This window comes from Neodiprion virginianus, chromosome 6 (assembly GCF_021901495.1).
Source record: "Neodiprion virginianus isolate iyNeoVirg1 chromosome 6, iyNeoVirg1.1, whole genome shotgun sequence".
NCBI classification, from domain to species: Eukaryota; Metazoa; Arthropoda; class Insecta; order Hymenoptera; family Diprionidae; genus Neodiprion; species Neodiprion virginianus.
Window position 1 is genome coordinate 25649286 of NC_060882.1, and position 21906 is coordinate 25671191.

At 42.2% G+C, this 21906-nt stretch overlaps 1 protein-coding gene across 6 annotated transcripts in view; it reads right to left on the reverse strand.

Moving 5' to 3' along the window:
* Positions 1–21906, reverse strand: part of LOC124306756 (RNA-binding protein Musashi homolog 2-like) — a 135051-nt gene that overhangs the window by 44038 nt on the left and 69107 nt on the right. For 2 of the 6 annotated variants that reach the window (XM_046767724.1, XM_046767727.1), the window contains exon 1: positions 13726–14960. The exons of the other annotated variants lie outside the window; for them this stretch is intronic. In XM_046767724.1, coding sequence (XP_046623680.1) covers positions 13726–13757 — 32 coding nt within the window. In that variant the 5' untranslated portion in view covers positions 13758–14960. Of the gene's footprint in view, positions 1–13725; positions 14961–21906 lie in introns of those variants that run through there. 6 annotated transcript variants of the gene reach the window in all.

The following is a 21906-nucleotide window of genomic DNA, read 5'->3' on the forward strand; positions in this document are numbered from 1 at the left end:
ATGTATGTATATAACGTTTGAAAATATGTAAAAGTACCGTGGTATGTTGCAGCAGGAGAGAATTAGTAGAATGTACAGGGAGCATGAAGGAACTCTGAAGGCACAAGGTGTACATATATATATATATACACACACCATTAGCAGATTAAAAGGAGTAGCTTTGAAAACCGATAACGGATCTTTTCAACTTTTCGACTTAACGGCAGAGACTTCAGATATATATATATATATACACAGTATACATGCACCCTGCAAAACTCCGCTTTCTTCTTTCCCAGCTACTACACGGTTCTATATATTATACATTAGATTGTATCAATAAAATCATTTCATAATAAATCTACTCTTTAAAACGTTATCTAAGGTGAATAAATGCTTTTTGATCTTAAATAACTTTTAAAAGAGTAAATTTATCACAAAATGATGGAAAAAGACCTTTTTTTGTAGAACGTTCAATTCCGTACACAAATTACACGTTCTGGTCTTGTCGGTACACGAGCGTTGACGAGTTATAAAATTACAGGGTAAAAAAAATAAAAAAAATACAAAATTTCCCGTGTCATTTGAGTGGGAAATAGAAAGTCGCGATGATGCACCTCTAAATGTTAAAATAACAAGAGCTGAAACTTGGACAGCATCTTTTTTTTGTCATTTTCAAACAATATTTTCAACGTGAATTTTGAAATAAAAAAAAAAAAAAAATCGTCGTTTCTTTTCATACAGTCTTGCATCTTAATATGCATGTAAGTAAGTATGTATTCGCAAGAACCTCTCTATCCCTCAAACGGCCCGTGGCAACATTAACGGAGTCGAAAAAGCAGGGAGAAATAGAGAAAGAGAGAAAACGTAAACATATACGTACCTATGTATTATATACATGCCTACCCATATACACAACTTTCGTATTATACGCTCATTATAATTCGCTTTCGCGAGGAAATTAATTACTTTCTTTCTTTCTTTCTTTCTTTCTTGTAGCTTTCTTCGTTTGCGAGAACATGCAAAAGTAAATTTATTTATCGACTATAACTAAGACTGGTAAATATCCCTCTCTTTTTCCCCTGTACAATTAATTACCAGTTCCTAAACAATACATATGAAAAAAAATCACATCTCTCAGAGTTTTCAGCAAAACTAATCGAGAAAAATGAGGATCGAATCCTTTATCGCCATGCAAATGACGCAGAGAATACCACGGGACTAGATTTTCGCACCGATGGTTACAGTAATTAAAAATGCCGATACAATACGAAATACGCGTATGACGCAGACGTAACGCGTGTCGTCTCGTTAGTCATTCGACGTTTTGTCCCAAAGTACCGATAAACACGTCGAGCGCAACACAGCGCCGTGCCTTTTGACCAGGCGTTTAGTTATCCGACCGGCTTCGACTTTACAACTATACCCACATCGCTGTTGCCGCTGCTGTTGCTGTCGTTTGTTGTGAAAAGCTTGCAGCTGTCGTTCCCAGCCTGCACCCGACAAATCCGCCGTTCCTGCTATACGACCAAACCCTACAGCCTACGTAAACTGATTTCGCACGAAACCGCACAAAGGCAAAGATTTTTAACGACTGTTATACGATAAAGATCGCAAACTGGTGAGAAAAAGAAACAACGTTAGCGACAAATCGTTTCTGATTTTTGTACAATTTTCAAGGTGAGTATAAAATTAAATAGCACAAAGCCGAGTCAAAGTTGCGACTTTTTAGCATTTTCAACGTTACAATGTTGAACAGAAAAATTTATCGATATATTCAATCGTGTCGCCTACGCTACAAATTATGATCAGCTGGAAGCAAGCGTTTGTACAAACAAATACGTTATAACCGATGGTAAATTTATTTATAATTCAGAGGCCACAGCCTCTTGGTGGAGTTTTACGACGGGTCTTAAAACAGGTTATTCTTCTTATACCGCGTACGTCGCGATGCACATCGAGGGCGAAACTCCGTCGCAGCAAAATAGCGGCAACAGCGGCACCGCGTAGACACGTTAAAAATTTTCGCCAATCTTTTTGCAAAAGTATTAAGAGATATAACGGTTCAAGCCTACCAACGATACGTGCACTATACATGTATTACACCACATAACTATAGTTATTACAGAAACTTTATCCACGTTGCTTCTTATTTCATTTTATAATCAACTTGTGGCAAATATTATTCTTACAATCCCAACGTTATTCAAACGTCCAATATTGCGGCGACACCGCTTTCCCCTGGAACTTTTCACGGTAGCCGTACCAAAATGAAAATAAATTGGGGGGTTTATGGGTTCGAGACGAGGTCGAGGATCCCAGGCCATCGGGGTTCCGGACCAGCCACTCCGGGGAGTTCGAATCCACCAGGTGTCTCGACAAAGCCCCGTTCAACCGAGAACAATGCTGGTTTTTAGGGGGGCACGAGGCACCCTCTTATACGAGAGCACGTTTGCCGCTGCTGCTGCTGCTGCTTTTACTGCAACCGGAAGTCTAAATTGCACTTCCTATTATTTATAATTCTATTTTACGAGAGTACGGGATATACGAAATTTGGCGTAATTTGATCCCGTATCTTCACATGGTTGAAAAGTAGTTGCCAAAAATTAACGATCGATGGATCTTGCATCGTCGAATTTGTTCAGACACTCTTCTTTCTCTCTAAAGAGGTGAAGTAAAGTTGACGATGCAACGTAAGGCGGAAATCTTTCGAAATAACATTTGATACTCGGTAATAATGTACGACGTACGATTATCGTTAATTTTTCACAAATGAATCTGTAAAAAGAAAAAAAACCGACTAATCTCTCGATGGTTACAATCGCTCTCTTTTATCATCCGATTAACTTCAAATTTTCCAAATTTTTATCCAACAGACAACAATAACCCGACGGGGGTTGAAATTTCATCAACGGTACGACGGTGACGACAAGAGTATTAATTTCAATGACGATAATAACAATGGTACAACAATGCAAGAGGACGTGAAACGATTCGACTTGCAGGTCTGGGAAAAGAAACAACGAAGAATATGAAGTTACTGCACGCACATTCGTCTCTCGTCTCCTCGTTTCAAACTGACGAGAAGAAGAGCATACACGAGAGACGACTCGATGTCATTAACGTACGCGCTACGTTATAACGAGCGAGTGAAGTTACAACGAGAAGTACAAGGTGGCAAGTTGTACGATGTCGGGGTAAACGACAACAAAGAATTCGACTACGATCAAGCAGGTTCGTAATAAATAAATAAATAAATAAATAAATAAATAAATAAATGAATGAATAAACGAATGAGGAAAGAAGATGTACAGACTTGATTCGAATACCTACACGGCATGTGTGTGTGTGTGTGTGTGTGTTTCTTCTACATGCATACAAAGTTTGTATACACGAAGGAGGAGAAGAAGAAGAGGAAGAAGAAGAGGAAGAAGAGGAGGCAGAAGAAGAAGCAGACGAAGAAGAAGAGGAAGTTCTAAAAGCCCGGGGGTGGTGAGTAAAGAAGACAAATAAGGAGGTGCCTTGTTTAAAAAAGAGGGAGGGAAGGATATTGCCCGCGTATAAAGAGAGGCTGAGGATCTTCCTCGTGCCTCGGTGACGCCAAGCACAACCCCACCATCGTCGTCGTCCCACCCCTGCTGCTTCCAGACTTTATCGTCCCGCTGCAGGGCGCCGCGGAACAAGCAAACGCGGCATCACGGCTTCACCACCACCAGCGGTTCTCATCTCTGAGGATGAGAAAGAAGGAGAGCAAAGAAGAAAAGAAACAAAGAAAAACGAGGAAACTATTTAATACGAATGAAATTATTTATTCTACCAAAATTCATTTTCTATACTAGACTTGTAAGATTCGACTGACTACGTGAGAATTAAAAAAATGTTTTAAAGACGCGAGATCAAAGTTCGTAATAAGATTAACGTAACCATGGAGGATTTTTATGCGGAAAATCATTTTCCTCGAAATTTTGAACTTAAACTCTTTCGGAAACGATATATATAAAGTTGGAAAGTAGTGATTTTATTTTCCAATGCTTGGTAATTCGTTACGTTGACGTCACTCTCGAATTTCAACCCTATTAAAAGGCGATGAGAATTTTTAGAAAATAAAAAGAGACTGTTGTACAACTTGAATTAGATATTTGGACCGATATTTCACGGCGCAAGGATACGCATGAAATCAAACATCCATCCATCCATTCGCTCATCGATCCATATCTATAGCTGAAAAAGGTTTTTGAGGCAGTTCACCCGGACTTCCATCTTCCTTGTACGGCGGCCATGCTTATTATAGACTCTCGTGAGGGATGAAAGTCAAAGAGGAGAATGAGAAGAGAAGAAAAAAAAAAAAGAGCGTGTTCCCGTTCAGGGAAGGCGAGGGTAGTTTTGCGGGCATGACGGAGGCATTCCTGATCTACGGACCCTCAAAAACACACAGCCTCTTACAGTCTGCAAGCAACACGAACACCCACGCATCCATATTCCTCCCGAGAGCGAAGAACCCATCGTTTTGCTGGATTGCCCCCACGGTCAGTGGATCTCAATTCGATTTACCTCATCGACGTCGATATTATTAAATCAAACTCGATAATGCGTACGTACAAGAAACAGAGACAAGATACGCTTCAGTTTGTAAAGATCTTTAAAAAACTCGTAATTTTTCATCAAAATTTTACTCAACTCCTCCGTTCTCGTATATTGCTTGAAATCTTGTTACATTCTGTTTTTCCATATCCTTATTATTACGTGTGAAAAAATTTTGTCGCCAAAGTGCGAAAAGTTTGAACACACTTGAATTTTCAATGTCCCAAAACTGAGAATTTCAATAAACAAATACATGGAAAAGAACCAAAAAAGAATTGACTAAAATGGGTAAACGAGAGGAGTAAAATCGAGTGATCCGGAAGATCGGAGACTGCGTTTTGGGACAGGGAGTAAAAGTCCGTTCGTGTTTGTAATTCTCGACTTGGGAATGGAATGTTATACCTGCTGCCTCGAACAGATCTCAGCATCAGGCGTAGCAGCAGCGGCAGCAGCAGCAGCAGCAGCAGCGAAAGTAGTCTGCAGCTCCTTGTGCGATGATAAAATGTGGTTTTATCGGATGAGAAACTCGCGACCCAGACGGACAAGATGTAATCGACCATTGCAGAGTAACTCCGCGTTTATAGGATACGGTAGACAAAAATGGCAAATTTTTTTCATCCGCACCACTTCGCCAAACATCCACTTTCCAAAATTATGCAATTATATAAATTACAGTGAATGTTGCAAAACCGCACCGGTTAGCGATTTTGGACGAATTTGCGCATTTCTCTTTCTCTCTCTCTCTCTTTAACTCTCTATTTATTCATGTTTATTCACCCGCTTTCAATCGAACAATGGCTAATATATACGTAACAGTGAGAAATTGTCGTCGTAAGGTTTTGAGTTTCTATTCCTCGAGTATAAAACAAAAAAAAGACGATAAGAGTTGCACCTGAAAATGTCCCGTTCAAGATTATTTTCGCCTAGGGCGTTTCAAACAGAAGAAGGAAGATAAAAACACACCCCTGGCAAAATGAAAAAACAAATAGGGGAGAAAAATCGTAAAGTTTTATTTATAACACGGTATGGAAGCTTTATTATGCAACCAAACCTTTTACCTCGTATAATGATCTACGTTCTAAACATACACACACACACACACGTTTAACCAACGCTTGTTAAAGAAGTTTAAGAACTGGGTTAAACTCGGATATACGTCATCTGATTAAAAAAAAATCTTTCCATAATCCGCCCAGCGTTGTTACATTGTGTCATTACATTGCACAGAAAAATTTCCTACAGGCTAGTCAATTTAGGCTAATCAACAAAAAAAGAAGATATTAACAAAAATTCATTCAACAAGTAGCCCGGAACTTCACGTATCAATAAATAAACTTAAACGTTACGTGGTCTCCATACGCATGATAATAAATCGTATTTCCTACCGTATACGATAATTACATGAGTAGTAAATTAATTTTACATCCTACATAATTGATTAGATACGTGTGATAGATTTTGTTTTATTGCTTAGTTTAACACACGATCTAATCGGCGATCAGACGAACCGTGTGGCCGTTTCTAAATGTTCCGCAAGAGTTGCCGTGAATATTCTACATTGTATATTACATACATGTATATATATATATATATGTAATATTGTACATATAAAGATATGGTATAGATTTTTCTTTGTTAGAAGTGTATCCGTAATAATTGAAGGAGGGGGGGGGGGGTAAAAAAAGAAGAAAATAGCGTAAGAACGAGGTAAAAAATAACGTACTTGTCGCGTAGCCGCGTTGAATGAAAACCTGGATCTGTACGTTCATACCTATGCGTTCTATGTGCCTACATATTGTATATTATGTAGGTATACACCGTGTTGAAACATCAAACGACGGGAATGTACGCGGTTGGAAATAATCTTCCCGCAACGGTTCCGTTCCATTCTCGTGACCGATATTATACGTAAGCCCGGAAGAAAAACCGTCTATCCTTACGCGTAATCCGCGCCGATGTTGCGTCACGCGTTAGTTTTGCCTTATTTGTCATTTCGTTTTTTCGATACGTTTTTTTCCCTCTCGCATTTTCTCCTTTTCTGCAAACTGGCTTTTTTCCCCCTCGCGAGACAGGTGAAACCCGGCATACGTGTATTGCGACAAAACAGAAACACGAAGAATATGAGAAAAAGATGGATTTCAATTTTTTAAATTCAACCCACCTTGGCAGGGTGAAGATATTCAAATTTCACCGAATTGTGAACGTTGAATGAATTATTTTTCTGATACACGTATCTTGTGTGTCGTAGAATTTGTAAACCTTCATTCGATGTATTCATCGTCGGTCGAAATTCAACTTACCGTTAACAACGTTTCGGCCAAAATTATATCTCAATTTGAGAAATAGACAATAATACGTGAAGATAAGTATTTACGTTTATACATATATAACAAAAATGCACATGTTTGAAGGTGTTTTAAACGAGATGAAAAAAGATGTGATTCGATTTTGGACTTTTTCAAAAGTATCTAAACAAACTCTTACTATCAAAGAAATAAAGTCCAGAAGTAAAAACAAGATTACCTACAAAAATAAAGTGCTCGAATTCCGTTCACGATTCCCTTTTCACGAGATACGAATAAAATTTGAGTCAAATTTGGAGAAATTTTCCAAAGAAAGGCTGGTGAATTTCACGGAATATTCTGAACAAACTAATCACCGATGCAGGGAAAAATTTCAGAGAGGGCAGTGATCGTGAGCCGAGAAGGCGCGTCTGAAATCGGTGGTTATTCCGCGTCGTCGAGACCCAGAGCTAAAAAGGCCGAGAAGCAGTATTAGATCCTGTACAGCGTCGTGCCGAGAGGCAAGGAAGGCAGCCGGGTCGGTGGAGCGGAACAATGAGACGAGAAAGAAATGACCGCGAGAATAAAAAGTGAAAAGTAAAAATGGTACGTGAGGTAAACGAATGGCCTGGCCTTGGCGTCGCCCGAGGAGGAGGATGAGGACGAGGACGAGGACGAGGAGGAGGAGGAAGAGGAAGAGGAGGGAGGAGAGCGAGAGGGAAGACGAGACGGCGACGCCGCCGCCGCGACGCTGCAGAGCCGAGGAGAGGAGGATGATCGAGATCCGGCGAGAAACGAGGCTCTTCTCTTCCCCCCCCCCCCCGCCCCGCCTCGCGAATTTTTCATCTCTCCAAAAGTCTCGATCGCTCCCGACCACCGAGCAGAGGCCAACCACCGTTTTGGAGGCCAACGACGGGGATCAGAAATGGAGGAAAAACAACCGGCTTATGACTGTATAAGTACACCGTCCGTCCGGAGCGTTCCCGAGACGAGAGAGAAGCGAGTCGCGAATCGTCGCGCGAGTGCATCTCCGAAACGATCCGGCATTGAACGGGAAAAAAATGTCATTGCAGATGATTTTACTTCTGTCGTGGTGAATATATGGACGGAAATTGTTATATTCGGAGTCAAATTTACGTCGATTGTAGCAGATCTGAGTATGTTGCGACGCTTGCTATTGGTTTTGTGAGTTTTGTTATACTTGTCGTCGGATATGTGAATCTTGCCACAATTGCTGTAAATTTGACCCAAGAAAAAGCTAAAATATTTTACTTTCCGTGAGTGAACTGAGATCTGAAACTCGGAAATTTGGAAGCGGCTGGAAGCTTGATTTTTATCTTCGTTTTATACCGAAGAATACTGTACTGCAACATTTGCAGGATAAAAAATATCCGAGAAATCGTGAAAGTGAATGAAAAAAGATGAAAATTTGCGTGAATGCTGGGTAAAAAATTAATTTCCGAAGATATTCTTCGACGCAGAAATTTCAACTCTACAACTTCGTTACGACGCTTTTTTCCACATTCCTTACCTGTGATGAAATAATCGCGTAAAACTATAACTACCTTAATTTCTGGTTAATTTTCGCAATTTCACGGATCCTGCAAATTTGCGTATAACAAGATTCTTCCGTATAAAGCGAAAATGAAAATCAAGTTAGCATCCACTTCCAAATTTTTGAGGTACAGGCCTTGGTTTACCGGATTAAAATTTATTCGAAGGAACAGCGGAGCGGCGATTGTATCGACAGAGCGAGCGAAAACTCGCACTTTTTTTAACGGTTTCCTTTTCTCTTCCGATAAGCAGTAAGACACTAATTGTTGAAATCGGTTGAGAAATTATTTGTATAGTTTGCAGTTGTGCCTGCAGTCCGGTGATTGGCAAAAAGTCAAGAAAGTTGAGCGAAACGCCCCGTGTAAATATATCTGCAGCTGATTCTCGCTAGCATTAAGATTATGACGAGGTATTAATAATGTTCGAAATTTCTTTACCAGTTTTCCGAACTTTGCTTAGCAGCTAGCCACACAAGCGCGATCGTAAACCTTGTAATTTGGAAAGTTTTCGAATGGGATTTAGTTGCTCGGAATAAAGAATATTACTAGAGTGTAATATACGATTATGCTGAAATCGTCGATGAAACGATTGAGAATTTCGAAAGCCTTTTAACCATGATTTTGAGTAATTATCGACAAACGACGATGATAAGGCAAAATAAAGAAAATAGCCAACCTACGGGCGAAAACCTATTTGGTATTAAGTTGTTCGTTTGTTCCTTTTTTTCATTTTGTTATTTCATTTCCTGGGAAAACCGTTCGTGTTGAAGATCTTTGCAAAGTATCATTAATAAAGCGTCGCGCGAAAAGAAGAAGAAAACAACTTTTTCCTTCCGAGGTTGTAAGAATTCTTCTCGTTCTTTTATATCTTATTTAACTTGGTTGTATTACAATTATTATTATTGTTACTGTTATTATCACTGGTTACGATCGTACACGGCATGCGTTTATTGCGATTATTAGCACGGCGCGAAGCTTTTAGTACAAAATCGTGTATACGCCTAAGCGGGAACAGCTCACATAAATGATCTGCAAAACCGATTATACGCACCCTGCGGGAGGACGCAAATGTGTCGACGGTGTAGCGTAGTACACGACAATTGTGCAACCCTGTATATTCCGCATGTTTCAGTTTCATTGCGATACCAAAAATCGAAAAACCAGTTAGCGATGTGAACTCGCGAACAACATCTCCTCGTACGCGATTCGATATTACTATTATCACGTACGCACAGTACTGCATTTCCCCGCAGTCTGCTTTCTATCTATTCGAAAATAGAAAAAATTATCAAAAGCGTATTCCAAGTCAGGGACTAATCGCAAGTACAATAACGCAAGCACGTATATAGCCGAGTTAAATACCGTAAACGGACACTTTCACGGGTAATGATAGCCCGCGGATAAGGCGTGCATTACAATCTTCGACAAACGCGTCGGTAATGCGAAAGAATTTCACGTCGCAGGTTAAGTAATTAACCTTTCAAATATACCAGCTACGAGTTCACGGTGGAGTGATTTTCGTCAAACGATTGCAAAACTTTATCGTACCGTTCCTCAAAGTTTTACATACACGTACGTTTCTTCGACGTTGAGTGGGTATGGATCTAAACGTAACGTTTTTCACCTCGCGTCGGTGTTTTTGTCGACTTTTGAAAATAAATCGCGATCGAATAATAGGGTATACAACTCGTTTGTACTCTCCATGCGAGAGAGAAGCAACGAGCTCGGTTTCTCTCGTAATAAGTACGCATATAAAATACGTACACGAGGAACAGAGTATACATGTATATGCCGATCCTTCAAAGTCCCCCCGGAGTCTCGCGAGAGTCGTAGAATTTCCAATTTTTTATATTTCACTCCAAACTGTACCAATTTTTCCTTCGATTTCGACCCAACTTTATCGATTGACTTTACTTTTCTCCTGCAACTCGAACGTTGTCCGTCGTTCGTAGATGTTGTAATACTTGTATATCTATCAGCTTCAAGAACTTTCGGAAAACTTGCCCGTCTGTGCACAGATGATGGAAGCGCGTCTGCGTAGAGAAAAATAATTGTAAGAAAAGATAAAAAATAAGGTGGAAGATAATAGAGAAGAGAAAGAGAAAAAAGGGAGTTTCGGGGGTGAGAGGGATATAGATGCACGATTCCGGATAGAAAAAGCTGCCTCTCTGCCGGGCTTATGGGTGCTTTTAACCGTTTGACCTACAAAGACAAACGGAGAATACAACGACTTTTTGTTAACGTAGCGAGAAAAACTTTCCTTTGGTACGAAAATGAAACTACCTTTCCTCTTCTATGTTACATTGTTGTACACGTGTGTGTAAGCCTGTACATAGGTCATGTATATACGATGCAGCTATTAGCCCGTACGCAATTTGGGTTAAAATTTTGCAGGTTGGAGTTGTTGGTTCTTCACAACGGATCGGAGAACCCGTAAATAGAGGAGACCGATCGACGATTTCTTTCCGTCCAGTTCGGACCACCGCAAAGCGTTTATATAAACTCTCCACAGTATTTTAACCCGAGTAGCAAAGTCATTATTTTCACGGATAGGCGGAGTCGTGCGATAAAATAGAAGAAAAAAAAGGAGAGAGTTTCGAGTCGAGTATCGAGGGAAGTATTTTTCTTTTCTTTTTGTTTTTTCAGCGAGTCTATCGATTATTATCGTTACGGGTATTAAATTTTCTCGGAAGGTATCATACGGGTTTGAATAAATGTTCGTTACGGTAATGGTGAAAAAAGTTAAACAACAATCTCGTTACGCAACAACAAACGTTCGCATACCTACCGTGTCGAAATATTTCGATCATTTTTACGCAATTCTCCAAACCGTTTTTGCCACGCAACGACGTTAAAGTAAAAGATAAGCCGTAGGAGAAACGCTTCGGTGTGGAACACAACGTCGCGTGTCTCCTCCCTCCCTCACCGACCAGATCGCTGCACAAACTAAAAATCTACGCAACAACGTGTAACGTGCGAATTCTGCATACAGTATCGCCCGTTACCGTACGTACAACGAACGATCCATACGGCCGGTCGATATTTAACGCATGAACAAGTTCCGTGAGTCTCGGCGTCGCGTCGAGGATGAGTTTGACAGTTCCCGGAGAGGAGAGGAAGAGAAGAGAGGGAGAGAGAGGGAGAGAGAGGGAGAGAGAGGCAGATAGGTAGGTAGGTACATCGGCGTGCGGAACAATGGGAATCCGTAGAAGGACGATGAGGAGGAGGGAAGAGGGCGAAGGGTTGGAGGGGGTTCGTCGACGGAAGGGGAAGAGAGCGGAGAGGAGAAGAAACAGCGACGGGATAGGGGGGGGGGGGGGGGGGAAAGAGGAAGAGTCAGACGCGGTGTGGAGATGGAAACTCTCTGTCAGCCACCACGTGCATCGACCGTCGCTGCTGCTGCTGCTGCTACGAGTTGGGTTCAACTTCTTCGTCGCCGGCGTATGTAAATACATACATGCATACACACACACACTGACGCACGTGCTCCGGGGATTCGCGCGAGTTCCTTGAAACTACGAAGGATCGTCGAAGATGAAGGAAATTTAAAGCAGAATGAAAACACAAATGGAAGAAAAAAAAAATAAATAATCATCGTCTGTATTCTATACGATAATATAGTATATATATGTATGCATATATTGAAACTTTGTCGAATGGGAGATTTTTTCTAATTTTTTAGAATATACAACGTAACGATGTATATGGTGAAACGATAGCTAACGGTAGAAAACGTACAGTATTTATTGGCGGATACCGAAAGACGTCTGGAATATTCTCGCTCGCTGCTCGCAGCGTAACAAACGCGTTGAATAGCGTAAGCCCGTCGAGAGGAGAGGAGAGGAGAGGAGAGAAGAGAAAAAACCAGAGTGAGAAAGGTAGGCGGAGAGGGGGGAATAAGAAGAATAAAAAAAAAAAAAAAAAAAAAGAAAAGGCCGAGGAAGCAGAGAAAGAAAACGAAGGGAAGAATCTATCGGAACGAACGTGACTTTCAAGGGTAAGTCGATCCCTGTCCGTTGTGTGCCGATGGGAAAGAAAAATACTTACAGACGTACAATGCGTACGTAACGCACACACCACACACACGTATATATATACACACATATGTAACATATATATACACATATGTAACGTACATAACGAAGAACCGCGTGATGGGTTTAAATTAAGTTTGTGGAATGCGATGCAACGGTGACGGCTGGGGGATTTGCGACTAGGTAAATAACGAAATACTCTTCTTTTCCCTTATTGAAAATATATATACATACATGTATGTTCCAGTTTCCATTTCGCGCGAAGAATAAAAAGGAAAAAACCTTTCCTTATAATCAAACAAACAACTTTCCAGAACATCGTCGTTCGATTCGCATGGACAACTAATGTGAATTGTTTTTTTTTTTTTTTTTTTTTTGTCATGTACGTTAAAAATACGTTACACCTACGCGAAGCGAGCCAACTATGTGTACGGATACGCAGGCAATAGCTGCTTCTGCTTGCAGTACGTGATGCATAATATTAGGAGAGAGACAAACACACACGCGCACACGTCTATGACGTGTGCGAACTGTATACCGGATACCTAGATGCACCTAAGTACATGTGTTACACGACAGAGAGCAAGACCCAGATAGTTGTTATGTAATTAAAATACAACACCATCGTTGATAAATAATATAATACCCACCCGGTAAGTTACGTTTTGTTATTCGTGTTACCATGGATATACAGAGAGACAACGATGCAGCGTGCATATTTATGTCTATTACAATACACAGGTAGAGTATATACCTATATAATAACAACAATAATCTGCTGATTTATTATTGTTATTACTATTATTACCGAGTAAGAGGTATACGTTATAATTATATTTACGTATGTAAATAATGAGAAATAAGACCGGGGGCAGAGAGCTTGTTACATGTAGCATTGCGAGCATGACGATGACGATGACGAAGATGAAAGACATCGACAACCAACCAACCAACAAACAAAAATAAGTAAATAAGTAAATAATAAGATAAACATGACTTTCTAACAAAGTGTACATTGTAAGACAATAAATTACGAATTGAGAAACACGCAGTATTGCTTGGCACACGACGACACGACGCGTTCGTCCTCCAGCTCGTACCAACGGTAAGAGAGAAAAAAAGGGAGGAAAATGACCAAAAGAAACAACAAATACAGCAACACCGTGTATCGTCGATCAAACTGCAAAAGACGATTCGATCCTCTGTACCTGCGTACGAAAATAATAGAGGAAGAGGAACGAGGACGAGGCGTGACGTGCGTGTGCCAGTTATTTTCTCTCATTGTGCTTTGCTTACCCTACGGCCGGGAAAGTTGTGTACGGAAACATCCCTAGGAGGGGGTAGTAAAAGACGGTGCAAAACGCGCGTTTCTTCCTCGCCGCTTCCGCCGCTGCTGCTTTACTTTTCCCTCTTCCTTATCGTTATATTTTTCTTTTTAATTTCCTTCTCCTTCTGGCGGATATTCGCCGTGAGAAACGATTATGTATCACTTCGATTCGCAGCTTCGTTCTCTCCCGAGGTTCCTCGCGCTGTCACGTGTACGAATTGACGGTGATAACAACAACGACAACACAGCGAGACCGAAAACACGGCGAACCAAGATCGGCACGCGACGCGCGGCTGCGGCAAAAACTATTTATTTACCTCGCCTCGAACGAAACGAGGAACAAAGACGAGCGAAGGCTCCTTCTTTATTTCACTTCACTTGTTTACTTCTTTTTCTTTCTTTATTTCATATATTATTTATTTCCTCGCCGATACGTGTGAACTGTCCGTTGCTGTTAATTGTTATTTATCAATAACGATTTCAGGATCTTCGTTTAAAAACACAGAAGACAGACAGACTCTGAGAGCTGCTGTCGTTAGTTTCCACAAAAACACACTTTGACGATACTCTTATCCGGATCTCACACTTTGAACAAACGAAGAAAACTACGACGATTTTACCCACGTTTCCAATTTATATATCATAAATACATGCACCGACCGTTTGCGTCGTTTGGTCAATCGTCCGCATTTCACTCACCAAACTCACTCTCACATCAATTTCCTTTCTTCTTCTTTCTATCCTTGCGTCTATTCCTCCGTATTATCAAAGAATCACACACTAGTTTCCGTACGTGAACAGGTTAATTGACCAATCCGCTCAACCGTCAAGTATCGTCATCGCGTCAACGTTGCAGCGTAGGAAGGAGAAGCGGGGGGGTGTAAAAAGGGGGTGGCGAGGGCGGCACGGGAGGTTACAACAACAATATCAATATCAATATCAAATAGTAATACCAAATAAATGATAAATACACCGATATACGGACATACGAGCGTCGATTGAGAACAGTGGCTGCCGGGGTGGCGAGGGGGGAGGGTGGGGGGTGTGTGTGGGTGGCGGGTGGTCGGAGGGGGCGGCGAGCGGGGAGTTTTCTAATAAATATTAAACACACGGAAAACACAACTCTCTACGCGCTAAAGAGACCGGAGAACGACAACGTAATACAAGCAGAGTCGCGGTGCGTCTCTCGCGTCGGCTGGCAGCTGTGCGCCGCTTGCCGTTCGTCGACCGTTTTCTCGGGTTGAAAGGAGGTGGGGGGGGGGGGGCGAACCCCTGCGCCCCGGCGGACGGAGGGCGAACTATAAACCGGCGAAGCCCCGCGGGCGCCGAAGCCCTTCGACTCTCTGCCTGGAACTCGGATGGATCGGGGGTTCTCACTGTTCTCAGGGCTGACAATGAGAGGCAGAGCGACCCCCTTAAGCCGCGCAGCGATTCTCAACCCCCGCTTCGCTTCTCGCTCGGTGGATGGATGGATGGATGGATGGGGAATTCTACAAGTCGCATCGACTACGCCGGTACGCGTTTCACGCGAATTTATTGCGCTATTTTAATTGAATGATCGTGATTTAAGGTGTGAGAGTCGCACTGTACGACGTCTGAAACGAAGGTGTTCCGATTTCTCTCTCTCTCTCTCTCTCTCTCTTTCTCTTAGGTTAAGTTAATAGTAAGTAAAAATTCTCACTCACAATGCATGTATCGCTTGCTCTTTGTACCTAAGGGTTACCGCCCTCGCACGATAAAAATATGTTCTATTTCTATTTCTGTTATCGTACGTAACCTAATTGTATCGATTTATGTTGATCTGTTGTCTCCAAGATTTTTCCTACTTGTTTTGTTTACATGTTACGTTTCGTTTCCTCGAGGTTATAACCGAGGCATACGTAAAGAATCAATCTCTGGCTGTTTCTCTCTGCGAAACATATAAAAGCAATTTAGATTTTGGATACTCGCTGAATACCTTGTTTTATAATTTCATCAATTCCAACTGAGAAAAACAGACGTTCATTCACGGTCACGCATACAACGAATGAGTCAAAGATTCTGTGTATAAAAAAAGAAAAACAGTATTCCTCCCAAGTTGAAATTCGAAAACATTTTTTTTTTCTTTATAGACATTTCATTCCGATACACGTATATCCCGTCATTTATTCGCGGCATGACGATTCGTGCGACGAATTTCCTCGTACCTTTCGATGAAACTACCTACCTACTGCTTATCGGAAACTGGTTCTAACTGCACATGATTTTCCTGTAAAAGGACCGACGCAGATCGGTGTTTTGCGTAATTGCAAAAGCGGTGTGCAGTGCAGGGAGTCCGACGCGACTGGTTCGTCATTGTTTACCCATTGTTGGCGTATTTACGCCTGTAGCTGCGAATACGTCGCATTATCTCGGACGAGGATAAATTTTTGGGAATCTTGTCTGTACGCGCGCGTCCGCGAACCTGTGATTAACGCTGCAAGCGTGTGTGTTTCGTACCTGATGCGAACGAGCCTGTTTGCTATTCGCACGGCGTTCCGAGAGTATAATAACGAAAGCTGCATGCTCCAGAACTGTATAACACTTGCAGCCTGGACCCAGACAATGGCGGATTCGTATAAATTCCGATTTTCAATTCGACGTACGTGCAGAAATAGGTATAAAAATCATTCGCAGTTAAATCAACATCCGAATGCTACACGGTGACGTTGGTGAATAAATTTTTTAACACGATGACTCTCGCTTGTACGTCAAACTTACAGAAAACAGTAATTATATATTTACACGAGCAAAGCGTTGCGTCATTTACGCACACTCCTGCTGTTGTTATTCTTGCACACAAATGAAATATGGACCAGTAGTTGTTCACGAAATCTTCCAATTAATTAATTACAGAATCGTTAAGAAAGGCCTTATTTGCAGCTGCGAGAGCCATTGTCGTTTTATTTCTCTGCAATGACAAGTACAATGAGTTTCTTCTACGAGTCATGATCAGGAGAAATTAAAAAAAAAAAAAACGCTTTCCATTCATCAGCGAAGGTCTCTCACTTTGTTGACAAGTGTACTGCCGCTTTGAAAAACAGACCGACGCACGTGCAAACGTATTTGACGCGAGACTCTACCGACAATGAATGAGCCTCTAGATACACAGAAACTTGAATCACTGCAGCGGCTAACTTACTGTTGGCTTGAATACAATTTACTCGTATTTAATTTTTATCTTTTTAGTTGTAATTTATACACTGTATTCTCGCAATCGTTGTACGTACTCGCATATCGCATAGCGTGCAACGATTTGCGGTAACATAAAAATTATTCGATGTTTACATCCCTTCCAAGAGATTATCTTTATTTTCTAATAATTTGATACAGAGTTTCAGATCGAAAATTCCATTGTTTCTTAAAAACGAAACTCTCAAAAAACAGATTTCCATTAATTATACCGTGACCTGAAATTTCTGTAGGAAAAAACAAAACAAGAAGAAACAATAGGTACGGTAGAAATAATATCCAGATTTGCAATCTGTAATGTGAAAGTGCATTCGCAGATAACCGCTGATCAGAATGTCAAACGTTCCGAATCGTCTATAACCTATACACCTATAACTTACAAATACTACACATACACGTGGACATTCCTCTGTTGGGTTGAAACAAAACAACGAAACGGCGTTATCTTAATTCGCGGTGTGCAGACGCTGCAATTAGGTGTATAATATACATTATATATACATGCATAAAGTATCATTAATATCACCCAAGTGGCATATCACGTAGCACTGCACGCATAAACTTTGCGTATAATAAACGATAGTTGGCAAGATTATAATACGTCATACGTTATAAGCGTATACGTATCTGTGTATGTACGCATGGAGACAAATCCTGTGCAACGAATTAGCAATACAAATAGTTTGCACAACTGTGTATACATATTCATATAAAGTATACGACGTGCGAGTACGAGTATAACAGGAAGGTGCGAAATGCACCGGCAAAATTACACCCGTACATAACGTGTACGGACTACACATGTAATATGCATAATACCTAGTATATATATCCGTGTAAAATTTTGCTTAACCTCCGTAATAATTTTCCCCCGCACAATTTTCCGTATCCCGCTACTACGAGGCGCAAGGGAGCCTTGCGTTGAAACCGACGCGGCGCGATACGAAACGGCAGCTGCAGCCTCGCGTCGTGTCTATAACTGTGTATGGAAGGGTGAATTTGAAAATTATAACAACAGGCTAAACAATTTATTCGAATCGATTGACCATTCCTCGACGTAATGTGAAAATTGTCATACCAGAAACACGCAACGACACGACAACTTCTTTCTGGAATTCGCATTTTATTTTTCTTCTACCCGCAGTTTTTGCGCAACATGAAAATATAACATACGAACAAGGTTGCAGAGTACTCGTATAATACGATGATAACAACTAAGCGGCAATGTGTGGTATTAAAGAATTAGGAGGATCGAATCAGCTTTTCGCGAATCGGTAACGTACTTTGCGACGTCACGAGGTGCAGCTTCGAGTAGTTATGCGGCAGAGCAAACGAGGCGCAGACTGCAGTTTTGCGACTCTGTATCCTGTCTAGGCGCGAGGCGGGGTGCGGCGGGTATTTCCCTCCGGTTCCCGGTTTCCTTTCCTCGAGGAACACGGTCTGTCTGCGTCTGTCTGCCCCCCCCCTGCCCCCGAGGGTCCTTTGTGCTCACACCCATCCAGATTGCAAATGTGGTCGAGAAAATGCAGAGGTGCTATAATATGGGCGTTGCGGAGGCCGCGGATGTGTGAGAGAGGATAACGCCGCGCGGATTAATCCTGAAGCCTCGGGGAAGGTTCCCTTTTAAGGAGCCTCGATCTGCACCTATACCTGTATCTGTTAAAGCGTGCCTGCGTATGTGGGTCTAATTGTAAGGTGCGGGAGAAGAGAAGGGCTCGCCGACGCCATTTGTCCAAGACTCGTGCCTTTGTTTCATTCTCTGCGCCTCTTCTTTTTCTTCATTTTCATCTTCATCTTCTTCATTTTCATCCGTTCACCGTAGAACCAGGAAACGCTCGGCTCGTTCACACGTCTCGCGTTATCACGCCCGACTCCCACCTGACCCGCCGCCGGATCACAAGCTTCATTCGCTTTTATCGTTCTCCGTTAAAGCCCTTCAGAGGCAGGTAGATATAAGCATACATATGTGGTACCTACTTGATTAAATTCAAGACCAGTCGCGTTATCGTTTTATTGTATTGCAGGTGATCCAATTTAATTCAATGTGTTACGAATATAAACATTATGTCCACCTTAATTATATTCCACAGTTGTAATCAGGTTACAGTACCTACGTGTGACATGTAATTACTGTATGATTAGTGGGTAAAAATGAAATGAGTTTAACCTGATTAATTTTTTTTTTTCCATTATTTACAATATTTTTTTTTAAAACACATCGGGTGAGACTGTACTTTTGCTGTACCTTAAACGCAGTTTCGCAGTCTCCTCATTACGCACGCCCGTCGGTACATTGTGACTGATCGAAGACAGATAAAAAGAAAGAAAGAATTACGTCTACTTGGGATAAAATGAAAGATAAAAATGAAAAAAATCAAAAATTGTGTCAAGGTGCACCCGTAATCCAGAGCAGGCTCACCTAACGCGTATTATAACATAAAGGCTATCGAGCAGCGGCGAGTTACTTCAAAGAATAAAGCTCTCGTGGAGGGTTGCACATAAACGCTTGGTAAGCGACGTTACGGCGGAACCGTCGTTCCCGGTAACATTTCGCGCTCATAGTTATATTACAGGCGAGTCAAAATATCGCCAAATATCGCCAAATATGGCCGACCTTATTTGCTTTAAAGCCAGCCTCTCGGGAGCGGCGGGCATGTGCGCATGTATGTACGTATAATATATATATATATATATATATAAATATATATGTATACACGCTTAGACACGCGTCGACGGGTATAACCTATGGCGAAGGGTACTCAGGTTGGAGGCGCGCCAGGATACCGGCAGCTTCGGTTGTTTGCCTTATATTTCACGCTTTACGGGGAGCAAAAACGAAAGAGAGGAAGAATTTTAGGGAATAAATGAGAAAGAAGGGAAAGAAAGAGAATAAAAAATTAAAAAACCAACAACGGCAAACCACCCGCAACAAAAAGAAACGAAAACAGAGAATGAAGAATGGGAAGGAGAGAAAGAGACATAACCGCGGAGCGAGAGGGAAAAGCGCTTAAAGCTACAATTACGACGGTAATTTGGAAAGGACCGCGTGCACGTCCGGAGATTTGAATTTTCAAGCAAATTAGACTCACTGATGCTGACGAAAGCGCGTCTGCCTTCCGAAACCGGGAACGTAGCTTAACGTTGGTTAACTGTCCAAACATTAGTCTTCGGACGAACCTACCCTCAAACCCAACTCAGCCCTGACCTCTCTGGATGTACGTATCGGGGCTTTTGCAAACCCAGGCTAAAATTATTACAGTTGAAAATCGTAAAAAATTACCCTCTCAATCCGTAAGCAGAACACTTGAGAATTCTGTCGTATTGTGTAAAATTTGTTCAGTCTATATGTACATGTACGATCAGCAGGGACTATTTTGTCGGATGATCTCGGGGATCAAGTTTCCGTGAACAAACTTCTTGGAGAAAAAACCTGCACACTTTGAAATTCGGAGCTTACACACGAGTTGCGCGAAATCATGAAATCTGGTGTGAGAAAAAATTGACGGTTGATTGACCGTTCGATCGATCGAAGGTTGTCGAAAGATTGTCACGTTGTTAAGACATTGATCAGCCTCGATCACCGTTTCAGAACGTATCCGCGAAGAACCGTCATTTGATCGTGATCGAGAACGACGGAGAATAATGGGAAAGGGCGGTAGAGGGTCGGTAAGAGTTCGGAAATCGAAGTACGAGCGACCACTGACGATGAGAGGAGTTTAAGTATCGCGCGTAGCGTCCCCGTGTGTTCGAGGGTACACGATAGGCTAGGCGAGACCTCCGGAGGTCTCATCTCTCGCGGTGGAAGGTGAGAACAAAAGGCCGGAAGCGTTGCAACGAGTAGGTTGGTAGGTACCTACGCAGTGTCCGGTGTCCTACGTCCAGCGATCCCCGAACGGTAACCCAAGCCTCGTCTCGAGAGGCCAGCCAGTCAGGATAAGTCCACCGTTCGATCCGGGGACGTATAAGTGCGACATACGCGACGTTAGTAAACCTCCACGGGGATGAGACGGATACTTCTGCACTGCCGGGGCTTTGCCGAGAGAAACCTGTCCGCGTTACGGCTCTGCGAGGTTTGTTACACTCTTAAACTTAATTTGTTACGGTGCTGTCTCTGTACCTTTTAGAAGGCTCTGTCGGCTCAATTGCGTCGTTTTATATCCTTCTTACAGAATGGACACGATGGTAGGTGATCGGAAATGGGGAAGAAAATTCACGGATACTACAAACGTTCGACCTCAAATCACTTGATGTGATATCAAAACACCGCGGGCGAGTTCGGTGCTACCGGACGCGCCCGGAGTCCTGAGGGATAATTGAAATGGATTGTTTGTCAGTGATTTTCAGCCCCTGGTCGCTTTGAACGTTACGGGATTTGGGAACGGGCTTCTTCAGCCGAAAACTTTAACTACGAGATCATTAAGGTCTGAAAAGAAAAGATCGGTAGACGCTGGAAGCACCATCCAAAGGGACACGGTAAATGTATTCCGAATAAATTGGGGTTACAATGGAATGATCATTTCGACTCTGCGATTGGGTTCCTGCACCGACTGATTTTTCCACCGTACGTGGAACGGTTGCACGAAACCAGAAGCTGGCTTCGAAACCGTTCGCCCACCGTCCGACCTGAATTACCGCGACGATCACGATCAGGTCAGCGGTATCGGAATTAAGTGCAGGTGAGTGAGGCGAGTGCAGGCGACCGGTCGTTAGCACGAACCAGGACGAAGATCGTCAGCTGTCGGAGCACGAGGCGTAGTTCCTGCCGCCTGGCACGAGGCTCGGTATCCAGAGTCCCTGGTAGGGACTGGCGATCGTGTAAACCTTACAATTCGTTACGCCATATGGTTTTCGTGGCTCGTGCTATGGCCGTTTCCTGCCTTCGATGGATCCCCGTTTCGCTTACGCGGACAATCGGATGGCGGTCCGCAAGTCGAAGGGAT